The sequence below is a fragment of the Seriola aureovittata genome, chromosome 9, assembly GCF_021018895.1.
Source record: "Seriola aureovittata isolate HTS-2021-v1 ecotype China chromosome 9, ASM2101889v1, whole genome shotgun sequence".
Lineage (NCBI taxonomy): Eukaryota > Metazoa > Chordata > Actinopteri > Carangiformes > Carangidae > Seriola > Seriola aureovittata.
Window position 1 is genome coordinate 28,298,737 of NC_079372.1, and position 23,905 is coordinate 28,322,641.

Here is a 23,905-nt window from a genome sequence, read left to right on the forward strand (position 1 = left end):
TGACAGTACAGACTCATTTCAATGCTGCTGAAACACCAGCCACTGTGTTTAATATGTAAAAACTAAGTTTACCTCATTAGTCCTTTCTGTGGCCTCATGTCTTTTATTAGTTTGTTTTATTTTCCATATTAGTTTCACTTTCAATTGAAAACACAAACACTCACACTTGCGTCCCGTTTCGATCAGATTGCATTAGTTCTCAGAGTGAAGGGTGTGTTTGTTTCCACTTACAGCCTGTGAATGAATGAGTTTGTTTTCTCAGTCGGCGTTGCCCAGATGCACATGCAGACGGGCGTTAGCGGGGTAATCTGTCAGCTGCTGGAATGTAGGACGTCCTCTACTCTTTCTTCTTTCTTTTCCATTCTGTTTCCTTTCTTTTTCATCTGTCTGTCCATCACTCATCTCAATGCTACGTCTAATAGATCGGTCATTTAATCTTCTTCTCCTGCTTTTCCTCAGTTCAGTTCCCAGGTCTGTGGACCAATCTGAAAATCTAAAACTCAGGAAGAAAAAAAAAGGAAACAAAAGAAAGAAACTTGAGTTTTACTAGGATGTATATAAGTTTCAGCTCTGAGACATATTGGAAAGAAAAGAGGGTTTCAGAGGTTTGAATGTTTTAGTAATGGCTAACATGTGTTTAGATTTAAAATGTTCTGAACATTTAGTCAAAGGAGTATTCAGCCCACAGGTTCAATGGCCAATATTTAAAGTTTACATGAACAAAAGTCTCAATGGTTTCATAAAAGAAAACTTGTGATTCTTTATTGATTTTGGCTGGAAAATCAGAGACATATTTGAAGACAGCTTGATAGATATTTAAACTTTGAAGTGAACGTGGAAGGATGTGTTAATGTTGGTGGCATTGAGTCTTGGCCCCTCGTCACTGTTCTTAAATTATAGTTTCAGCTGCTTCTCCTTTAACTTCTGCTGCTTGTTGAACTTGTAACGTTTATTTTAAGACTGACGCATTAAATCGAGAAGAAAAAACAGCCATCAAATATTATAAAATGATTAGATGGGTTTGGCTTCACTGAAACTGTGCTGATGTTGTTGTTTTTTTCCTGAAATCCATCCTGAAAATATGTTTTTTAACTAAATTTTTATATATAATACACTTTTTTATGTGCGTGTGTGTGTGTGTGTGTGTGTGTGTGTGTGTGTGTGTCTGTGACATAGAGAGAGAGCAGTCTCAGGGTGTCACTTGTGTGTCGTGTCAACAGCTTCTGTCATGTGACCAGTTTACAGACAACACCATGGTAACGATAATAAACATGGTTAGGGTTGTTGCTTGGTCACTGTTTGGTTCTTCAGGAGCTATTTCTAAATTTTGCTATCGCTATGTAGCCACGTTAGCATTAGCAGCTGTTAGTCCCAGTGTATCTTTACAACACAGTTAAACTCTGGAAAAGTCTTTTGTGCAAAGTGTCACACCCACCATGTTCCTTAAAGTCCAGGGATGGACTGATAAACCTCAAACAGTTTAGCCTTCCTCAAAACATGTCCCGATAAACTGGATGTTGATGCTGTGAAAGGTCAGAGACCGACCTGAGCAAGGCTCAGCTGCTTGAACCACAATGAGCCTGTAATGCTGATGAGAGGAAGAGGGAACGTCCATGAAAGAGAAGAAACATCAATGAATTATAAACAACAGAGACAGATGAGGACAGAGAGGACAGAGAGGACAGAGAGGGAGGTAATGAATGTGGTGAGAAAACAAATGATGGCTACACGAAAGAGTAAATGTAAAAGAAAGAGAGTGAATGAAGAGAAAAGCACATACCAGAGGAGAGCAGATAAAAAGAGGTCATGGTGATGAAGAGAGATAAATGAGACTAAGAAAATGAAAAGACAGGAGGTTGAAAGAGCGGAAGATGGAAGAAGGACACATAGAAGGATAAGAGGAGGAGGGAGTCTAACCTGAAGGCTCAGAGACACTGGTCTCTTTGAGAAGCAGAGGTTGAGGGTTCAAGTCCCAACAATGTGGCTTTGGACCAGCGGTCATGTAGATTACTCAGTACTCCATCTCCTCACAGGAGTTATAGAAGCCGTGTGTGTGTGTGTGTGTGTGTGTGTGTGTGTGTGTGTGTGTGTGTGTGTGTGTGTGTGTGTGTGTGTGTGTGTGTTCTACAGTGATGGTGGCTGTTTTAACATGAGCATTACAAATCACAGCAGTAGACTCTCAGCAGGAGGCGGGTTGTTCATCTGAAAAACTATTTATCTGAACTTTCTACACTGAGCCCCACCCTGAAGACACAGCAGCTCCCTCCCTGCTGTCTGAAGATGGATGTATAACATGTTTACGTATGACTACTTTATCTCCCACAAATTACATTTACACAGCTGTTTTTTTAATGTATGTATGTAAGATGATGTGAACGTGTGTTATTCTCATTGTGTGCAGAAGTGTGGGCATCGTGAGTGTTAACGTGTGTTATAATCTCAAGCAACTGTTGCATCTGTCTTCTTCATGTCTGTTTCACATAGACGAGTGTTTTCAACCCCACATTGAAATTCAAGTATTAATGTGGTTAATGTTGGCAAAGTAGTTTGAGCTATTTGTAAGTTTTGTTATTGCTACATAGCTAACGTTAGCATTAACAGCTGTTTACTGACCAGTCTAGAAGAAACGTTAGTTCAGCATCAAACTTCAATTCAGATCTGTCTCTACTAAAGTTGGCATGCTAACCACCTAGCCCCTGTCCATCTTGTCACATTGGTACCATCATCATCATCATCACTGTCAGCGTAGCGGCCAGTCTGGCCTGAAGAAGCAGCTGTTCAGGTTGTTGTATTGTAAACACAACAATGGTTGAAGCTCTTAGTGGGACTGGTCAGTAAACAGCTGTTAATGCTAACGTTAGCTATGTAGCAATAGAAAACTTACAAATAGCTCCTTTAAGTTTACCAACCAAAATCACTTGCTGGGGTCCTGGTGTGTCTGCGACCTACAACACTACGTAGCCACCTGTGGACGTCGTTGACTCAGTTTCCCATGTGTCTCCACTGTCGACTATATAACAGGCAAAATGACAGAAAAGTCATTATATCCACTTGGTTTGATTTCAAGAAATATACTAAATAAGAAATGAGACGAAACAGCCACTCTAGCATCTCTGTGAGCCCGGTACTTAGACACAGCGATGCCAGCATGCTAACATGCTAACAGTGACAATGCTAATATGCTGATATGTAGCAGGTGTAATGTTCTACATGTTCTCCATCCAGAACCGGGACGTGAATGTCTGCCTCCTGGTGGCGCTAGAGGAAAGGTCATACTGAGAACCTGAGGCCCAACGTGAGATGATTTCACTCATCAGAAACATTATATTAAAATGCGTGAGCACGGAGACGCCTGTAGATGCTGAACGTTTGTGCGTGACAGTTTTTGGCCCGTCGTCACACAGAGCCCGAAAAAATGTGTTTTATGAAACTGGCCCCTGGATTAAAGAAGCATCAGCTCTGTTTGTGAGTTTTTTTAATTTAAAAAGTTAATAAAACTCACATGGTTATCTGCTGTCCACTTAAAGCCTTTAATACTTTCAACAAATCACACACTCACAACAATAACATCTTGTGAAAACTTTGTGCTCACTTGGACTAATGTTGAACTTGGCCTCCTCTCGTGTGTCACTGTCCGCCAAGTGCATGCTGGGAGGTGGTGTTGAAATGACAGATACCTTGCCAGTGTTTTACTGTTCCCTCCACCACTCCCTCTGAAATAGAGAAACATCCTCGGCTCTGCCTGTGTGTTTCTCTCTGCAGACATTAAAGGATTAGAAGGCGTTACATGTTGTGCAGCTGGACATTCCTGCAGAGCACAGCATGAACAAAGAAACAGCAGGAAGAAAAACAAAACTTCTAAAATGATTACACACATATGCAAACCCTCACAGACAGAGACGCTTCCTCTTGTCTTCTCATGTCACTGTCCGACCATTGGGCTCAGAACCAATGTAAAGTGATGGAGAAACAGGCCAGAGGTTACGTGTCACACATCAGAGGTGCTGCCTTCTGTGACACTGAAAACAACCGCACCCTCTCCTGCAGCATCAGTTATCTCCACTGGAGCTTCTGACAAGAAGAGCTGAGCACAACAGCTCCACTGTGGAGGGATGTGTCTGTTGAACCAGCACTGTGACCAGCTGTCGTACTGGCTGTAATGCTGCACATGCTTTCAGCATTTCATTCTTGTCCTAATGGACACTTTATATCCGGACTCTTGATTTAGACCTTTGGTTCACTTCCTGTTTTATTTTGTAAACACTTCCCTTGTGTGTCTTGTGGTCATTTTACTTTTTGTCTTTGTCCTGTTTCCCTCCCTTGTGATCGTCTGCCCCGCCCTCTTGTGTTTCACCTGTGTTCAGTCACCCAAGCATGTGTGTGTTTCACATGCAATCTGGCAACTTGGATAACGTGAGACAAACATACAAAACGTGTGAGGATTATTTATGATAAAGGTTCAGTTTCCTGGGAGGTCAGGACACTCCTGTTTTAACAGGAATCATAGCCATGTCATTTTCTAATCATATAATCCAGGGGTTTTCAACTGGTTTTTTCCACCATTATAACCAAGAAGCAGCTCAGGGACCACCAAGCTTAAAATGAAGGAGGATAGACCTGTACAGGCTATTTATTTGCATCAGTGTATGTCTATAATACTTAGCTGTTTGGAGGCCAGGGACTCACGGTGTATCATGCAATGTGTCTGAATTACCCCAGGCGCTGCTTTCCTTATGTCCAGTCTGATAGCCACGCATCGCTCGGGCTCCATCACTGCGTAACGCCACACAGTTTTACCAGGAGATATCGTTGTCTTTAAAAAAGTTGTCAATGACTGTAAATATTTCTGCGCCTGTTGTGCGCCCTGGCAGTCACTGCTTGTTGCACTCTTTCTCATGAGTGTCTGCTGTCCCTTAAAAATACTCAGCATTTCTTCAAAATACTGGACAGTGAACTATGGTGGGTCTCCAGATGCAGCGTTAGCTTTGAGGGCTTCATTGCTTCATTGACAGGCGAAGTATGAAACATACTGGAATCTCATCTCCTGCTTTGTTGGTGGTGAAAGTGAATCCAAGTTTAATATACTTTTCTGCATCATGTTTTCTTTTTGCCGGTCTCTCCCTCTTACGTTTCCTTGAGTCCTTCTCCTGGGGGGCTGGTTCTTCAGGGGGGGCTGGTTTCTTCAGGGGGGGCTGGTTCTTCAGGGGGGGGCGTCTGGTTCTTCAGTCTCCTCTGTGACTGTCGTTCCAGCGTTCTGCAGTCTCAGCCTGCTCTGCAGGTTTTTTCCTGACAACGAATCGGTCCATGATTTCCATTTACAATTTCATGGACCACCTGCAATACCGCCAAGGACCACCAGAGGACCGCGGACCACCTGTTGACAATCCCTGATATAATCAATAGTTTTGACTAAACCCAAGAAGGAAGAATGGAAATATGTTGTACTGAATTGCACGTGTTCCTGCACTTTAATGCATTCAACTGACAAAGTGAGTGTGAGCTGAAGTGTTTGAGAAATCTACTGTAGAATGGACTGATGAAGTGGAGGAAGGATGAGGAAGACCAAAAGAGGAAGCATGACTGATTCCTGAGGTGAGAGGAGGAAGAGTGAGATCCAGAGAGGAGAAAAGCAGAGATGGAGGAAAGCTTGTAGTCATGGATCATTTTGAAAGAGATAAAGTCAGAGAGGTGTGTGTGTGTGTGTGTGTGTGTGTGTGTGTGTGTGTGTGTGTGTGTGTGTGTGTGTGTGTGTGTGTGTGTGTGTGTGTGTGTGTGTGTGTGTGTGAGAAAGTGGAGAAAAAGTGGACAGAGAGAAAAAGTAACTGGCCATCAGGGAGGGAAGGAGAGAAAGAGGGGAGGAAGAGATGATGAAATGAGGGAGGAAGGCGAGGCAGAGGAGGGTGAGTGTTGATGAGGATCGAGGGTGATGAGGTCACACCCTATGCTGTATTTTGATTGGCCCAGCAGGGAAGATTGGGTAACAAGAACTCTGACAGCCATCCTGAGACAGCTGAGGCTGTGTTGTGTGTGTGTGTGTGTGTGTGTGTGTGTGTGTGTGTGTGTGTGTGTGTGTGTGTGTGTGTGTCTCCATGAGGAGCAGTAACAGGTTGACAGGAAATCCCTGGATTTACCGTGTCATGGTTTATCTGGTGTCTCTGCAGGATGAATCCTCCAGTTCAAACAATGTAAGCTCTGATATCAGCAGGTCGAACAGTTGAAAATGAATCATTTCTAAATAATCTTAGAAACCTGAAAAACATCAGGTCAGTGGCAGCTAAACTTCCCCTTAAAATCCTATTGATAGCACCAACCTGATCAACCATGTATGTCTTTATCTGTAGATCAGTGTCATGTCAGTCAGTTTCACTACAATAAAGACCGACTCATTTTAAGACAAAAACATTAGACTCCTTACCCCCAGACTAAGACTAAGACCAATGTTACCATGGTAACAATCAATGACACCTGTGCTGACCAGCAGCAATTTTTCTAAATTTACCAAGTAAAATGTGCTTTAACCTCTGAATATTTCCAAAGGATGGGCAGTTAGGCTAAATGGAGCGCAGTGGTTGGATGCAGTTCATCTGCCGGCCATTTTGTTTGTGTTGAAAAAAGTATTAATTTACCCAGAAATCATTGTACCACAGTCCGGCCTAAGATAGTCAAGAACTAAACTGCTTTGTGCAACAGATGAATTCAGACCCGGTCTGTCTGAAGTCTGACCGTTTCCCAGATCCTAACAGGTCGTCCTCTTCTGTTGACTGATTTCTTCTGTTCCAATGGTAAGAACAGTACAGGCTGGTCTATCTCTTGTTGTATAGTATTGGACCTGGGCACAGCAGAGTCCACAGCCATGTTAGAAGCTCTACTTCAAATGTTATCATCACCCCTGTGATGGAGAAGTCAATGTGATACAGAGATGATGTTGCCTAAAAATGTTTCAATGATAAGTGAAAATCTTTATTGGCATGAAGAGGAAAATTCACAGTGTCATTAAAGTCATAAGATTCATTCTACGTGGAAGATGAATTAATAAATATCTCTACCTACTTTCATGGCAACTGAACCGAAAACTGATATTTTGACTTTTTCTTTATAACATACAGTCTTAAAAATAAAAATATGAGCAGGTTTACACACTTTACAAAGAACCACACAAGCAGGATAAACGTAGAGGATGAGAGGGAAATACGAGACCCATGAGAGGAGGAGGAGGAGGAAGAGGAGGAGGAGAGGAGGAGGAGGAGAAGTGTGAAATGACTTTTTGTGCATGCATCAGATTCCAGAAATACTTGGCACACTGCACAATATACAGGCGAGATGTAATGATACCCTGGGAAGTCTGTCGGCAGTGTAATGAGTCTAATGAGTCTTTGTCTGTTTGTGTGTGTGTGTGTGTGTGTGTGTGTGTGTGTGTGTGTGTGTGGTGTGTGTGTGTGTGTGTGTGTGTGTGTGTGTGTGTGTGTGTGTGCTTGCTCCCGTCATGCTTTTTGTAGCACAAGGGGTCTAATAGGTTTCACATGTGTCCCTCTCTCCCACTGAGCCAACAGTAACACTGATGCTAGTCTGTGTGTGTGTGTGTGTGTGTGTGTGTGTGTGTGTGTGTGTGTGTGTGTGTGTGTGTGTGTGTGTGTGTGTGTGTGTGTGTGTGTGTGTTTGCAGCTTAACATTGCTTACACTCTGCCTGTGCCCAATTTGTACATTAGAGATGTCAGCATGGGATTTTAACTTTTTTCTCTCGGTAAATCTTTTCCTCTAATTCTCCTGGTGACCCACTGACCAACTGCATCACTGACCCACAGAACCACTGACCACAGAACCACTGACCCACTGCATCACTGACCCACAGAACCACTGACCACAGAACCACTGACCCACTGCATCACTGACCCACAGACCCACTGCATCACTGACCACAGAACCACTGACCCACTGCATCACTGACCTCCCGGACCACTGACTCACTGCACCACTGACTCACTGACCAACTGCATCACTTACCCACAGAACCACTGACCCACAGAACCACTGACCCACAGAACCACTGACCCACTGCATCACTGACCCGCAGAACCACTGCATCACTGAACCACTGACCCACTGCATCACTGACTCACTGACTAACTGCATCACTGACCCACAGAACCACTGACCTACTGCATCACTGACCAACTGACCCACTGCATCACTGACCCACAGAACCACTGACCCACTGCATCACTGACTCACTGACCAACTGCATCACTGACCCACTGAACCACTGCATCACTGACCCACTGACCAACTGCATCACTGACCCACTGAACCACTGCATCACTGACCCACTGCATCACTGACCCACTGACCCACTGCATCACTGACCCACTGCATCACTGAACCACTGACCCACTGCATCACTGAACCACTGACCCACTGCATCACTGACCCACTGCATCACTGACTCACTGACTAACTGCATCACTGACCCACAGAACCACTGACCTACTGCATCACTGACCAACTGACCCACTGCATCACTGACCCACAGAACCACTGACCCACTGCATCACTGACTCACTGACCAACTGCATCACTGACCCACTGAACCACTGCATCACTGACCCACTGAACCACTGCATCACTGACCCACTGCATCACTGACCCACTGACCCACTGCATCACTGACCCACTGACCCACTGCATCACTGACCCACTGCATCACTGAACCACTGACCCACTGCATCACTGACCCACTGCATCACTGAACCACTGACCCACTGCATCACTGACCCACTGCATCACTGAACCACTGACCCACAGACCCACAGAATCACTGACCCACTGCATCACTGAACCACTGACCCACAGAATCACTGACCCACTGAATCACTGACCCACTGCATCACTGACCCACTGAATCACTGACCCACTGCATCACTGACCCACAGACCCACTGAACCACTGACCCACTGCATCACTGACTCACTGACCCACTGCATCACTGAACCACTGACCCACAGACCCACTGAATCACTGACCCTGTCACTGAAGCTCTTATTTTGGACCACGGTGTGTTTTTCCTTTTCACTAACTGCAGTTGTTTGAACGACAGCTGGAGATTTAATATTGTGTCCATTAGGTGATGCCCGTGTGAAGAGAGGATGAAGTTGTTAATGTGCGTTCTCTCTATGTTTTCTATCAGACCTTTGAGAAGCTGTAGAAGATCTTTACAATCTGTTTACTTTTCAAACACACATCTGCCTCTCAGTGCCCAGTGTGAAAGTATAAACCAGCAGCTATAGATCATGTTATTGACTGAATTCTCCATGTAAGAAGCTTTTACAGGAAAATGATTCATGTTGATTAACATTTACTTGTTAAAGCATTTGTCATTGTTCGTTAGTTGTACAGCTGTTTCTCTCCGTTCTTACTGATTACAGATGTTAGTGCCTCATGATACATTTTGGACATTTTGCACAATGTCTTTTATTGTGCCGTTTGTAATGCGGCACATCCTCCTTACACAGAACGGGTTGTAGACTTAAAGAAATACTCTCACCTCTGTCAGTATGGAGTTACAGGCAGCAGATGTTTGGAGTAGCTGAACATAAAAACTGGATGCAGAAAGAAACAGGTACCTGGCTCTCCGGCTGTCCCAGCATGCATTGGGAGTTACCAGATGCTCTAAACTACATGTCTTTGGACTGTGGAAAGAAACCATAACAACAGGAGGAAACCAGACCACCAGGAAGAAACCAGACCACCAGAAGGAAACCAGAACACCAAGAGGAAACCAGACCACCAGGAAGAAACCAGACCACCAGAAGGAAACCAGAACACCAAGAGGAAACCTGAACACCAGGAAGAAACCAGACCGCCAGAAGGAAACCAGGACACCAGTAAGAAACCTGAACACCAGGAAGAAACCAGACCACCAGAAGGAAACCAGACCACCAGGAAGAAACCAGGACACCGAGAGGAAACCTGAACACCAGGAGGAAACCAGACCACCAAGAGGAAACCAGGACACCAGTAAGAAACCTGAACACCAGGAAGAAACCAGAACACCAAGAGGAAACCAGGACACCAGTAAGAAACCTGAACACCAGGAAGAAAACCAGACCACCAGAAGGAAACCAGACCACCAGGAAGAAACCAGGACACCGAGAGGAAACCAGGACACCAGTAAGAAACCTGAACACCAGGAAGAAACCAGAACACCAAGAGGAAACCAGGACACCAGTAAGAAACCTGAACACCAGGAAGAAACCAGAACACCAAGAGGAAACCAGGACACCAGAAGAAACCTGAACACCAGGAAGAAAACCAGACCACCAGAAGGAAACCAGACCACCAGGAAGAAACCAGGACACCGAGAGGAAACCAGGACACCAGGAAGAAACCTGAACACCAGGAAGAAAACCAGACCACCAGAAGGAAACCAGGACACCGGGAGGAAACCTGAACACCAGGAAGAAACCAGAACATCAAGATGAAACCTGAACACCAGGAAGAAACCAGGACACCGAGAGGAAACCAGGACACCGGGAGGAAACCTGAACACCAGGAAGAAACCAGAACATCAAGATGAAACCTGAACACCAGGAGGAAACCTGAACACCAGGAGGAAACCAGGACACCGAGAGGAAACCAGGACACCAGTAAGAAACCTGAACACCAGGAAGAAACCAGAACATCAAGATGAAACCAGGACACCAGTAAGAAACCTGAACACCAGGAAGAAAACCAGACCACCAGAAGGAAACCAGACCACCAGGAAGAAACCAGGACACCGAGAGGAAACCAGGACACCAGTAAGAAACCTGAACACCAGGAAGAAACCAGAACACCAAGAGGAAACCAGGACACCGAAGGAAACCTGAACACCAGGAAGAAACCAGAACACCAAGAGGAAACCAGGACACCAGTAAGAAACCTGAACACCAGGAAGAAAACCAGACCACCAGAAGGAAACCAGACCACCAGGAAGAAACCAGGACACCGAGAGGAAACCTGAACACCAGGAAGAAACCTGAACACCAGGAAGAAAACCAGACCACCAGAAGGAAACCAGGACACCGGGAGGAAACCTGAACACCAGGAAGAAACCAGATCATCAAGATGAAACCAGGACACCGGGAAGAAACCAGAACATCAAGATGAAACCAGGACACCGGGAGGAAACCTGAACACCAGGAAGAAACCAGATCATCAAGATGAAACCAGGACACCAAGAGGAAACCTGAACACCAGGAGGAAACCTGAACATCAAGATGAAACCAGGACACCATCAAATTAAACATCATGGAAAGAGCAGATACAAGTTTGCTGAACAGAAAACCTGCTGAGGGCAAAATTGAACTGTATTCATGCCATAATGCTGTCCTCAGTTTCATCACACTAGATCTTTTCTTTTTATCTTTTTAGAGGTTTGATTATATTTCATTGGTCCTTGGGTGATGAAAGGACCATGTAAACTCACAGATCAAACAAAAATATGCAAATAAGCAAACTGTGTCTCAACAGCAGCCGTGAATCAGAGTCCACATGTCTGACAGACACCAGGACAATGCCTCCGCCTGACTGCCAGTGTAAACATATCTAACAAAGTGTATGATTACACACAGATGTCTCTGAAGTGGCTTAGACTACACGCTGTGATTGCTGAGGTTTGACACGTACAGTGAAACCAAATGCTCTTTCGAGTGTCGCTTTGGTTTGGCACGGCTGCTGTTTGTCAATGTAGAGTCAGCTGCTGCCCCGAGGGGAATCAAACACATTGGAGACAGATGTTGAAGTTTCCCTCTGGATGCTATAAGGGATTTTGTAGATGTGTAGAGTCTAAAGACATAAGATGGATAAAGACAAAGATGTGGAAACAAAGGGGAGAGAGACAGGAGGACGAAGAGATGAAAGTGAAGAGACGCCACAGAGGAATTTAAAGATGGATCAATAGAAGAGACAGAACATGATGCAGAGAGAGAGAGGTTAAACTGATATATGGAAGAGAGGTGAAGATGATAGACAGCAGGAGAAAGAGAGGTTGGTGTGAGGTGAGACAGTGGTGTGGTGTCACAGTGAGGCGATGAGCTGCTGCAGTGATAACAAGCTACAGATGGAAGCTGTTAGCTCACCTTTCCCCTCTGTGTGTGTGTGTGCGTGTGTGTGTGTGTGTGTGTGTGTGTGTGTGTGTGCGCGCGTGCGTGTGTGTGTGTGTGTGTGTGTGTGTGTGTGTGTGTGTGTGTGTGTGTGTGTGCGTGTGTGTGTGTGTGTGTGTGTGTGTGTGTGTGTGGTGTGTGTGAGCAATATGAGACACCGCCGTAGACAGACATCACAGAGGAGTCTGCTTCAGGCCTCGGTGTGTTTGTGAGTTTGTGTATCTGAAGAGGAAAATTATACCAGTAACAAACCTTGAACCTGAATCAGATAAATAACGTTTCCATTATGTTAAAAGTTGAGGAAAATGGATCTTTGACAATGTAGATCAAACCTGTGACAAAGCTCTGCATCAAAGATCTAATCAAAGAGTAAAGGAGTGATGATGTTGATATGAGCATCTTCCCATGAAAAACGAAATGACCAAAAATTACATATATTAACATTCAAGTTACAAAGAGCAGTTTACACTCTGGTAGTTAAGACTCTTGTAGCTCAGACTTTAACACCAGAGACTATTTGTTTCTGTTTCCAGATAATTCTGGTTTCTTTCAACCATGACTGTGATCTTGACACACGTGTTGACACAGGTTCGCTTTTAACCGACAAACCAGTCTGGGGTTGAAGCAGGACTTGTGATGTCATGGTATGAATCTTCACCACCAGACACAGCTATGAAAGTTTAAACTTGCTCATTTTCTTAAAACGTCATTCAGAGGATTCTGATTCGTCGGTGAGCCAGGTCACACAGTGCGACCTCGTAACTGACAGTTACACATAGTTTACATAGTTTTGATAGATATACGCTGGTTAGGTGCCAGTATCCATCTTCTGCAATCTGTCCTGCCAAAACAGAGAGTTGTGAACATTAAATCCTGTATCTGCTGAAGGCCTCTGCACACACAGGGACACACTCAGGTCCTTGTCCTTCATCTCAGGACCTGTCCACAGCTGAAGGAGTGTAAACAGTTATCAGATGAAGATATCCGGAGCTGTCATGAAAACACTGATCAGACCTTCCTACTGAAATATCTGGTCTCCCCGTGTCTGCCTGTATCAGTGCAGGAGTGTCGATGTTTGATTTGTGCTGCTGAATTTACTTAAGCTACTGGTTTATATACAGTGTGAAAAAATCCAACTTTATCTGCTTCTCATGAAAAACAGGCAGGAACATTTTACATTTTTCAAAAGCTGCAATACAGAATGACTATACTGAGAAAATAAAACACAGCTCTCCAATATCTGATGTAAAACTGTTCCAAAGCTTAAAGCTCACCCTCCCCTCATGCTCTTCTCTTCATCCACTCATCACATTTCTTTTCTACCAGTCACAATAAATCCATCAGACATCACGACCCTGTCTGCCCATCTCTCTTCCTGCTCATTATTTTCTGACTCTTACCAGCTGTTAGACCCCCTTCTCTTCTCTTTCCAGCTTTCTCCCTCTCTCCCTGCAGGATCTCCCTGATGCCTCGCTGCTTCTGTCTTGTTATTCATTTGCCAGCAGTTTTAAAGTTTTATATCCTGTCTTTCTTATGAAATTATTTCCCATATCACTGTCAGCTGTCTACAACATGTAACAGGCTTGGAAGCTGACTGGTCTCAGCAGGGGACAGTGTTTCTCCAGGGCTTTCACTTGATACTGGAAAGACACTGTTAGACAATATATATGCAGCAAAACATGATGAAGTATTAAAGTGTTGCTTAAAAATCTTCTATCTAAAATGAATCTGATCCTAATCCAACTCTTATCTAACCCTAAACTTAATCTAACCGTAACCCCGTCACTGTTAAAGTTTCCTCTGCACTGGTTCAGGTGATCTGGATTGAAGCTGTTAAACTGTTTGAATATGTGTGTGTGTTTGCGTGCGTGCGTGCGTGCGTGCGTGTGTGCGTGTGTGTGTGTGTGTGTGTGTGTGCGTGCGTGCAAGGCCCCAGTGATGGACAAGGTGTCACTAGTACATGGGGCCCCTGTGTTTCAGTCAATACCCTTGCTGAGTGGTGAGTGACTGAGGCTACTTTCTCACTGTGTGTGTGTGTGTGTGTGTAGGTGTGTGTGTGTGTGTGTGTGTGTGTCTGTGTGTGTGTGTGTGTGTGTGTGTATTGGCCCAAGTGAAAAAGAGAGTGGAATAACGAGCGTGACAGACAAGTGATGAGATATAGACGGAAAGCTGCTTCAGCTGAAAGACTCCTCCACTGAGAGTTTGACATTCCAGAGAGAGAGAGAGAGAGAGAGAGAGGAGAGAGAGAGAGAGAGAGGGACAGAGAGAGAGAGAGAGAGGGAGACAGAGAGAGAGGGAGAGAGAGAGAGAGAAGAGGGAGAGAGAGAGAGGAGAGAGAGAGAGGAGAGAGAGAGAGAGAGAGAGAGAGACAGAGAGAGAGAGAGAGAGAGAGAGAGAGGGAGAGAGAGAGAGAGAGAGAGACAGAGAGAGAGAGAGAGAGAGGGAGAGAGAGAGAGAGAGAGAGAGAGGGAGAGAGAGGGAGAGAGAGAGAGAGAGAGGGAGACAGAGAGAGGGAGATGCAAGGTAATAAAGAAGATGGGAGAGACGGAAAAGAAAAAGTAGAGGCAGAAATAAGGTGTTTGTGTCAGAAAGTGAAAGATTTCTAAGCTGTGGTAGACAGAGGCTGCAGCAGGTGTGTGTGTGTGTGTGTGTGTGTGTGTGTGTGTGTGTGTGTGCATAAAGGAGAGGGAGGACACCCCACATCTGAACTTGAATTCACCTCAGTCTCACTCCTGCATCAACCTTCAAACTTTGAAGCTGCAGCCAAGTGTGTACGTTTGTACACACACACAATCCTGCTCTCACTGATGTGTATTTACACATATGAGAGTGTGTGTATAATATGTGCATGTGCACTGATGACATCATGCACTTCACCAACTTGTTTAAGATCACTGTGGAGTCCAATGGTGACCTTGATAATGTCAGATTAAAAATCAAACCAAGATAGTTTTTCTTTTTCTGTCGATAGACTCAGTGGTTGAAACTTTAATACACAGAGATGATGTTTAACAGCAGCAACAGAAGTTTACCTGTGTTACCTGAAAGCTGTGGCTGTGTGCAGGTGTGGCGAGACGACACTGAGCAGGTGCAGTTGTAACAAATGAAGCTGATTAGATGTTTGGTGTGGGATAAAGAAATGTTCCCACTTAAAATTTGGAGACTTTGATCATGAGCCTGTGAACACATGCTGAGCAAATCAAGGTAATTTTGTCTAACGATAAAGTTTTATTGATTTTCATCAGGCTGTTGTTTTCTTCTTTCTTGTTCCATGTGCAGCAGTTTATTAGATTCTTTGTGTTGCGTTGGACTGTGTGTTTTATTGTCTGTCTTGAAGTTGTGCTGTGAAAATAAAGCTCACTTTCACTGATCTCTTCACCTCCGTGCTGCATCATCATCGTCCTCTCATCTCGTTTGGACACCATGGCTCATCCTTTTGTCTCCTGTCTCCGCAGACCTGCTGTCCACCAACAGGTCATCTGTGTTCAGTGGTCACCATGGCCAGCTCTCTCTCACTGCTGTCTTCCTGGACGAGTACCGTGACCGCCTCTTCCTGGGAGGGAAAGACGTTCTGTACTCTCTTCTGCTGGGACCTGCCAGCAGTGAGTCAAAGGAGGTGAGGGTCTTCAACACACTCAGTAATAAAGCAACTGTTCTGCTCTGATGATCGATGTACAGTATGAGGATGGTTACTGTACAGTCTACACATATATCAATCCATTGTGACAGTGGTTTCACTCTGAATGATGATAAACAAGTCGAAGAGATCGAATCCAGAACATCTGTTAAAACACTCTTTGTCATAAATCAACCATAAATGTGGTGATTCCAACCTGAGCAGCCATTTTATTTTATTAGTGCTATTGCATCATCACTGAAATAGATTCAGAAAAACAGTGATGAAAATATTAAATAGAGAGGCTCATGTTCAGATGAATGGATTACATTACATCATCAATGGATTACACACCTGTTGAACTCGTTTCTCCTGACTGACCATTTCTCTGTGAAACTTACTGGTGCACACTCTCCCTGCAGTACCATGTGCTGGGACTGTGTCTGTTTGCACCTCAGTGACCTCCAATCCCACACTTCAATCAGGTTTTATGTCTTCCTTCCTTTGCCAAAACATTTGCACAATCTTGTGCCCTGGCTGGAGCAGGAGCAGCTGTAAAAGTGCAACTAGTCATAAATCAAACCTCATGTTTCCACCTTTAGTATAAATTTTCCACTGAACCTTGTCAAACACAGTGTTACAAGTTTCAGTTTGCCTGAAAGACATGAGACATGAATTATGATCACACTGTGATGGAGAGTCTGTCAGTCAGAGAAGGGAAAGTCACAATGCTATCATGCTATTGTTTCTTTGTTTAAATAATATTTCTTCATTTTGAGAAGAATCACAGGGTTCATGTCACTGAGACTTGAATAAGAGCAGATACAGTGTGTTAGCAATTATGGAAAAGTGTCTCTCGTGTTACATATTTAATGTCATTTATTCAGATATGAGATTTGCTGTGGTTTGTCGTTTTTATTGGAGGGCATCGACACCAGGGAAACGAGCAGATTTAAATTAAAACAGGACTTCGTTTCATCTGTACAGGAATAGTTTTGGGAAAATACGCAGCATATTTAGATATTATGTTCCAGCAAATTTACTGCTCCAGGTTTCTAGTAGGTTCGCAACAAAAATAATCTCTGAGAAAAGAAATCCCTGATGTTCTTCAACCACTTTAGCAAAGAAAAGTGTGTGTGTGTGTGTGTGTGTGTGTGTGTGTGTGTGTGTGTGTGTGTGTGTGTGTGCTCCTACTTGGGTCAAAGACACTGACAGGGTGAATGGGGAATCTAAGCGCACATAGAGCCAGATGCCGCCCACCTGATGCAGCCTTTAACTCCTCTTCATCCCTCGCTCATCCTCCTCTCTCTGTTTTCTTGGCTGAAGATCACACATGCAGCTCTGAGGTTGTTTGAGGTTTGAGGTTTGTGTCAGTGCCAGAAGTCAGTGGTGCCAGTTCATTGAAATAGAGGTTTACAGGAGCACATGTGCCAAACTCACCGTAACCCACTGCTCAAAGCAGGAGAAAAAGAATCGAATGAATTCAAGCAAGGCCTGGCATAAGGGATTATAGTCAATGTTGCTATGACAACCGGCTTCAGTGTTTAAAAGTTTGCGAGCTGATCTCTGCATCATTTTATGAAATCTGAACCTCAGGGGCTTTGAACACTTTTACACTTTTGTAAGTGTGAAGGACGAAGATCAACATCAGTGTGACATCTGTTCATTTACAACTAGAGATATTTACACTGACAAATGAGATACAACGGGTTAATTATGAGCTGTAAAGGTGTAGAACTAGGATAGCTGTTCCCCCTGCTTCTAGTCCTTATGCTAAGCTAGGCTAATCCCTGCTCCAGTTCCATACTTAACATAAGATGTGTATCGATCTTCTCATCTCACCTTTGGAAAGAAATTCCCAAAATGTCAATCTACACACTCTGAAACTAAATAATGATTTTTTTTCATCTGTTAAACTTGTTGTTTTGTATCTGATAAAATGATGTTAATGTTGTACTAATAAACGTGAAGTTTTCATTACCAGAGTGAAGCTCTGAGAAATGTGTTACACTGGCTCAGACTCTGCCCACCACAGCTCACAATATTTGGCATAAAAAATCTTTCCTCTATAAATCTGAGGAACAGCAGTGAAATAATAAAAAGGAGTAAGTTATAATTCTCAACACAAGGCTTCAGTTGAAAACACGTCAGATGGAATTAAATCAATTCGTCTATTGTGTTTGAGCCCAGACTTTAAACTGGATCCAGAACCAGAGGAACAATACACTTAATGATAATTATTCAGAAAACACTAAGACAAATACTGATGTAGTTCATGTAAATGAATAAATATTTCAAGGGCTAAAACGTAAACCAGTAGGAGTGGTACCGGATATATTATCTTTGATTATGAAAGTGTTATATTTGGAACTGTACACGTGTCAAAGGCTCTCTGAAGAGTTTAATCATGTTCGAACAACTGGTTTATTTTACTCAGTGTTTGGTTACATGCAGCGATTCCTGTGTATCTTGTGTTTCCATGGTGATTTAGGAGAACCACTCAGTGTAACATGATTGTGGAGTGATCTCTTTGGCCTCAAAGTAAAACAATGTCAAAAGTGTTTTGTTGTGTTGAAATTCAAACCGTCTCTTCAGTGACTTTTTGCATCAGTCAGTCAAAAATAAACTTCCCATGATTCCATCTGTCTGCCAGCAACACTGAGCCGACGGCAGAGACAGTTGGTTCTGTGTAGAAACGTCTCACATCAGCGTGTCACAACACGCCACCACGGTTCATACAGTCATGTCCCAGCTAGTTCACAGAAACAATATCAACAGCATGGAAAGTCTGTTTGTTTAGTGACACACACACACACACACACACACATATATATATATATATATATATATATATAATATTGTCTTGAATTGTCCATATTATAAAAAGTGTGATGAGCTGAGTCTCGTTCCTAAAGTGAGGATTTAGATCCGTTCCAGGTTGTTTAGCAGCTGGAACGTGAACAACGATGATTTTTATCTGTTCAGGTTTTTGGCTAAAAACTCAAGTATTGTGTCTGTGACACTTTTGAAGGTTCAGTTTATTCACAGGGCCTTAGAAGCTCTGACTGAGTCTGAAGATAAAGAACTGCCGTGACCGTTGGCAGTGGGGTTTGAGGCAGGGCCTGATTTCAGTGTATCAGTATCAGTCAGACGTGCTATCAGGCTGCTTTCGTCAGACTGTGTGTGAGAGCCAGGCCTTTCAACAGGCTCACATTCATATCAATCCAGCATCCTGCCAAAGAAACTGTTTCAGAGATCTGAACCAGCTCCAGCCAAGCTTGAGACCGGCCCTGATTTATACGTTCATTTCAGTCAGGCATGAAACAAATGACTGTTTCTAATGGATTCCTGCGACTGCGAGCCAAAAGCACAAAAGCAGGTCGGTCAATGGTTTGGAGCTGGATATCAACAACATGTTTTATGATGAGTTTTCACAAGTAAAACACTGATTCTGTAGTTGTGAAGCAGAGCATCCTCTGCCAGGACCACCTCACACCTTCCACGTTCACTTTTAGTAACACTTCCATAAATCTATGGTCTTTGTGCCATTGTTGTTCCTTCTTCATTGTATTTTCTGCACTTCCTGTTCACACCAGCAATGGTGATTAGTCATGTGACATATGTTTTCAGGTGTATTAGTTTGGACGGTTTAGATTATTTCTGATACGGAGCTAAAACACTCGTCTGGACAGAGATGTTTTTTTGGGTTATTTTTATGAAAACATATAAATATGCCGTTCCAGACTCATCAGTGTCACAACCTTTATTTATACATGACTTTACATTAAGATGACGAAGATAACATGTCAGAGAATTTCAGTCTTTATGATTTACAGTGAGTCATTGTGCTGCAGAAGAGATTACACTCAGTTCACATCGTCTCAATATCTGTCTCTGTTTCATAGTCAAACCACGGAGTCACACACATGTTCTCCATACACACTCACACTCAGTAATGTACGTCAGAACCATTTGTTTTCTATTCTCCCTGTTCGCCAAAACAGAACCAGCTTCCTACTGGACCAGACAAAGACTGATTGTCTCAGAGAGAGGACCTCTGGTTATTACACACATCATTGCAGCTCAGCTCAGAGACACACTTTCCTCTTTAGTGGCAGTGAAAACTTTATTTCATGCTTATCCCAGATTCACTTCATCTCCTTATTGGAGCTGAAGACTTTGGGATTTTCCTGATCTGATCATGTTGGATCTTCACTGTGAGAAACCTGAGAGTTTGATTTATTTAGGACATTGTTTCTTTCATATACAGTATATCTATATATCTATATATAGATATGTATAATCCCTCTAACATCCTGTGCTGGGTTGGAGGCAGTTTCTCAGAGACACATGATCTCACCACCTGAAGAGAGTGAGAACACTGTTGTTTTGTAATTTGGATGAAGCTGTAATATCCACTGGCTGGAGCTTCTGCTGTTATAACTGGATGATAAATGTATCTGTCATGCCTCAATCAAGGTTTCAGCTCTACAGGCCAGTTAACTCCTACAGTCTGTGGCTCCTCGTGGATAATCAGTGTGAAGGATCTGCTCAATTTAGAAACAATAATTCAAATGTAACGACACATGTGCTGATTATTATGTTTTGATTGGAGACCTAACCCCAACCCACAGGGAAATTACATTCTGCAATATGGATGAAGAAGGTGGTTGTCTTGTAAGTTATGAGGTCGTTAATCATCACACTTTTTTTTCCTTCTCTCTGCTCCTCCATCTTTCTCTCTTTGTCTTTATAGATCTACTGGCCTCCGTTACCTGGCAACAGAGAGGAATGTGTTGAAAGAGGGAAGGAACAGGTGAGTGACTCCCCGTTTGATTTAACACATTAACAACATTAACACAAAAGCAGCATTTACAGATGAGGCCAGTTTTATCAGATTCACCACCTGTTTCCTGTATACCTGTAATACCTGTGACAGGTCTGCCTGCTGATTTCTGAATGTGTTCGCCTGGTCTGACTGTTGCTTTCTTATTCCTGTCTCCAGTAACTTGAACTCTGGCAGTTGAGTGTGTGCGTAGATGAAGTGACTCAGCTGACCTTTGCTGTTGAGCAGCTCTGTGCTGATGCCAAAAGAACAGAGAGGGTTAGGGCTTTCTCCGTGGGACTTGTGTCCTCTGGCTTGTCTGGTTGGTTCTTTTCAGAGACTTTGGCAGCTCACCATCCAGATCCTGGGCCGGGTCTGTGCTCTCAGGGTATCAGGCTGCAGTTTAAGACGAGGAGGTTGAGAACTAGAATACTAAATGTTTCTGCTGGACTATAAGAACCTTTTAAGGCCCCAAATGGCTCATGTTGAGATGAGAAGGGCAGAATGTGCCTCCAGCACTTTACACTAAAAGACATACTGACACAGTTTAGTGCTGACGCTTCAGTTTCCCGCTCTACTCTCTGCTCCCCCACATCTCTGAACAGGTACAGCAGCCCGGTAAACCTTCTCTCCGGTGAAGTCTACAGCAGCAAGATGACTTCATAATTATATGATATATAAGTTTCCATGTACAGTCTGTTTTAATGAGGAGAGAACTGCAGGGACAGAAGAGCATCGCAGTTTTATTAGTTCTGTGAAGGAGGAAAAGGAAGAACCGCTGATGCTGTTAAAGCCCAAATACAGAGGAAGGAAGGAGGCGAGGAATATGAGAGGAGAGAAAACAAAGGAGGACTAATTGTGACCAAGAGACAAGAAGGGAGTGAGATTCTGGAGATTCTGAGATTCACCTTAAATAATGTCAGCTTTAAATAAGATCCACACCGGACTTCTGAAGTCTTTGTTCGGGCGTGTTTATTAGGGGATAGATCTCAAATACCAAATGAATCAAAAGGATATTTTCTGTCTATGGGAGGATTGGTTACAGCCTCCAGAATTATCTAAACACATTGGAAAGCTGCTGCATCACCGGACCTGAAGGACTGGATGAATGTCATGGTGGAGACGGCATCTTATGAGTCTGTGCTTAATAGACTGAAGGGGAAGATGGAAGATGGGACAGGCCCTTGGGAGCTCTTTTGGACCTTTACAAGGACTGATGAAAACTTGGCTCAGAGCACCAGTGACTGAGCTGGACACTCCCTCCCTTTCTATTGTGAACTGAATTTCTCACTTCCTTATATGTGAGTCACCATGTCTATACCAGAACCAGTGGCTGTATCACCAACCCAGTATCAATGTCATTTAAATTCAATAAAGATGTAAATAACAAAACAAACAACAAAAAAACATCCTGTACTAAATGGAACCACGCCCAAGAACGTGTCGGCAGGTGGAGATGTTTACCTCCTCACAAGCTCAGCTGCTTGTTAAAGAGGGAACTTCTCGGAGGGAATGGAAAGAGGACAGGATGGAGATGATGATGGTTGTAAAGAATAAACATGGAGGTGAAGGGTGAGTTTAGTGTGTTGTGATCCCTGAACTTTTCCTCAAGCGCCACCATCAGGTCAAAAACTTTGGTCCGTCCATTACTTTGGTTTATGACCCAACACATGCACAACTATTGAGATTCCCATCAGCCCCAGCTGCACCATGTGTTTTGTGACAATTAGCAAATGTTAGCATGCTAACACACGATTAACTGCTAAATGTCAGGTGTTGAGGTTGGTGTGTAGGTCAGAGCACTACGGCCTCACAGAGCTGCTAGCATAAGATGATGATGAAGATGATGAAGTGAGAAATGATGAAACTATTAAACTAGGTGAAAGCAAAAGAAAGAAGGAATGACAGAAAGAAAAAGTAGAGAAAGGAAGGAATAAATAAAGGAAGAGGAAGAGTCTCTTTTCTTTGATGTTTTCAGACATCCTTAAATTTGGAGCTCTGTGATTTTAGAGCTGCTCAGAATACATGGAGCTAATCACTGGTTCACACACACACACACACACACACACACACACACACACACACACACACACACAAAATGAAGACACACTGTTCTAAGAGATATAAATCTTCTTGTGCTCAATGCAAGAAGTCTCAAGTCTGACACCTCCATCTGGATCAGGTTAGAAGGTGTGTGTGTGTGTGTGTGTGTGTGTGTGTGTGTGTGTGTGTGTGTGTGTGGGGGTGGGTGTAAGTTCTCAGTGTTTGAAGTGGCAGGTGTGTCTTGGGTCTCTTATATCAGTTTTATTAGGTGTTTCCTCTGCACAAGGCTCATATGACGTCTAGGTGTGTGTGTGTATGTGTGTGTGTGTGTGTGTGTGTGTGTGTGTGTGTGCTACTGTACTGTCTGTAGTGGAGAGGAGGAGTCACAGTGCATTATTAACCGGTTCTTAAAACAAGCTGTGTAACTCTACCTAACCTTTGGCAAAAGGTGTCATAAAGTTAAAGTGTGTGTGTGTGTGTGTGTGTGTGTGTGTGTGTGTGTGTGTGTGTGTGTGTGTGTGTGTGTGTGTGAGTGTGTGTGTGTTAGTTATAGTAATAGATAGAGATGTTTGACTCTACATTCCTTCACGTCTCTCACTCTGTTTTTCAAAGGTTTTTTAGAATTAGATGGATTACTGTTGTATCCCATGACATTTACAAAACACACACACACACACACACACACACACACACACACACACACAGATGTTATATCTCATATGTTTACTCTCTGTGTCTGTTAAACGAAACATAAAAAGTAATTGAGGTTGGAAAGGTGAAAGGGTTGTGTGTGTGTGTGTGTGTGTGTGTGTGTGTGTGTGTGTGTGTGTGTGTGTGTGTGTGTGTGGTGGCTGAGAGAGAGACATTAAGATAATCCATCATTTGTCCTGAATGCACTGCAGCTGTGTGTCTGTCTTCAGTCTGTTTACAGCTCCATATTAAAGCAGAACGAGATAAATAAATTAGGGTTGTCTCTTTAATGACAGCCTCTGTCTCTTCAGCCCCCCCCCCCCCCCCCCCCCCCCCCCCCGACCGCTGTCTCCCACCTTCAACATGTTGTTACTGATGGAGTTTCCTCCCAAAGTCACAACCTCATGACCTGCTGCATCATTAATTACAGGGAGGCTCAGTGATCTAAGCCAGGCGCGCTGCGTCTCCAAATCTTCTCCTTCCACTGATCCTCACATCAGCTGCTTCCTCCATGTTTAAGGAGCTGAAACTGTGACACATTAACACATTGAGCTGAGCTGAACCTTCTGAGCTCAGAGCAGAGATCAGATATAA

At 43.6% G+C, this 23,905-nt stretch overlaps 1 protein-coding gene across 2 annotated transcripts in view; it reads left to right on the forward strand.

The window, feature by feature from the left end:
- sema3bl (sema domain, immunoglobulin domain (Ig), short basic domain, secreted, (semaphorin) 3bl) overlaps positions 1 to 23,905 on the forward strand; it is a 48,113-nt gene that overhangs the window by 2,079 nt on the left and 22,129 nt on the right. For both annotated transcript variants that reach the window (XM_056385125.1, XM_056385124.1), the window contains exons 2-3: positions 15,593 to 15,753; positions 20,510 to 20,569. In XM_056385125.1, coding sequence (XP_056241100.1) covers positions 15,593 to 15,753; positions 20,510 to 20,569 — 221 coding nt within the window. The remainder of the gene's footprint in view (positions 1 to 15,592; positions 15,754 to 20,509; positions 20,570 to 23,905) is intronic.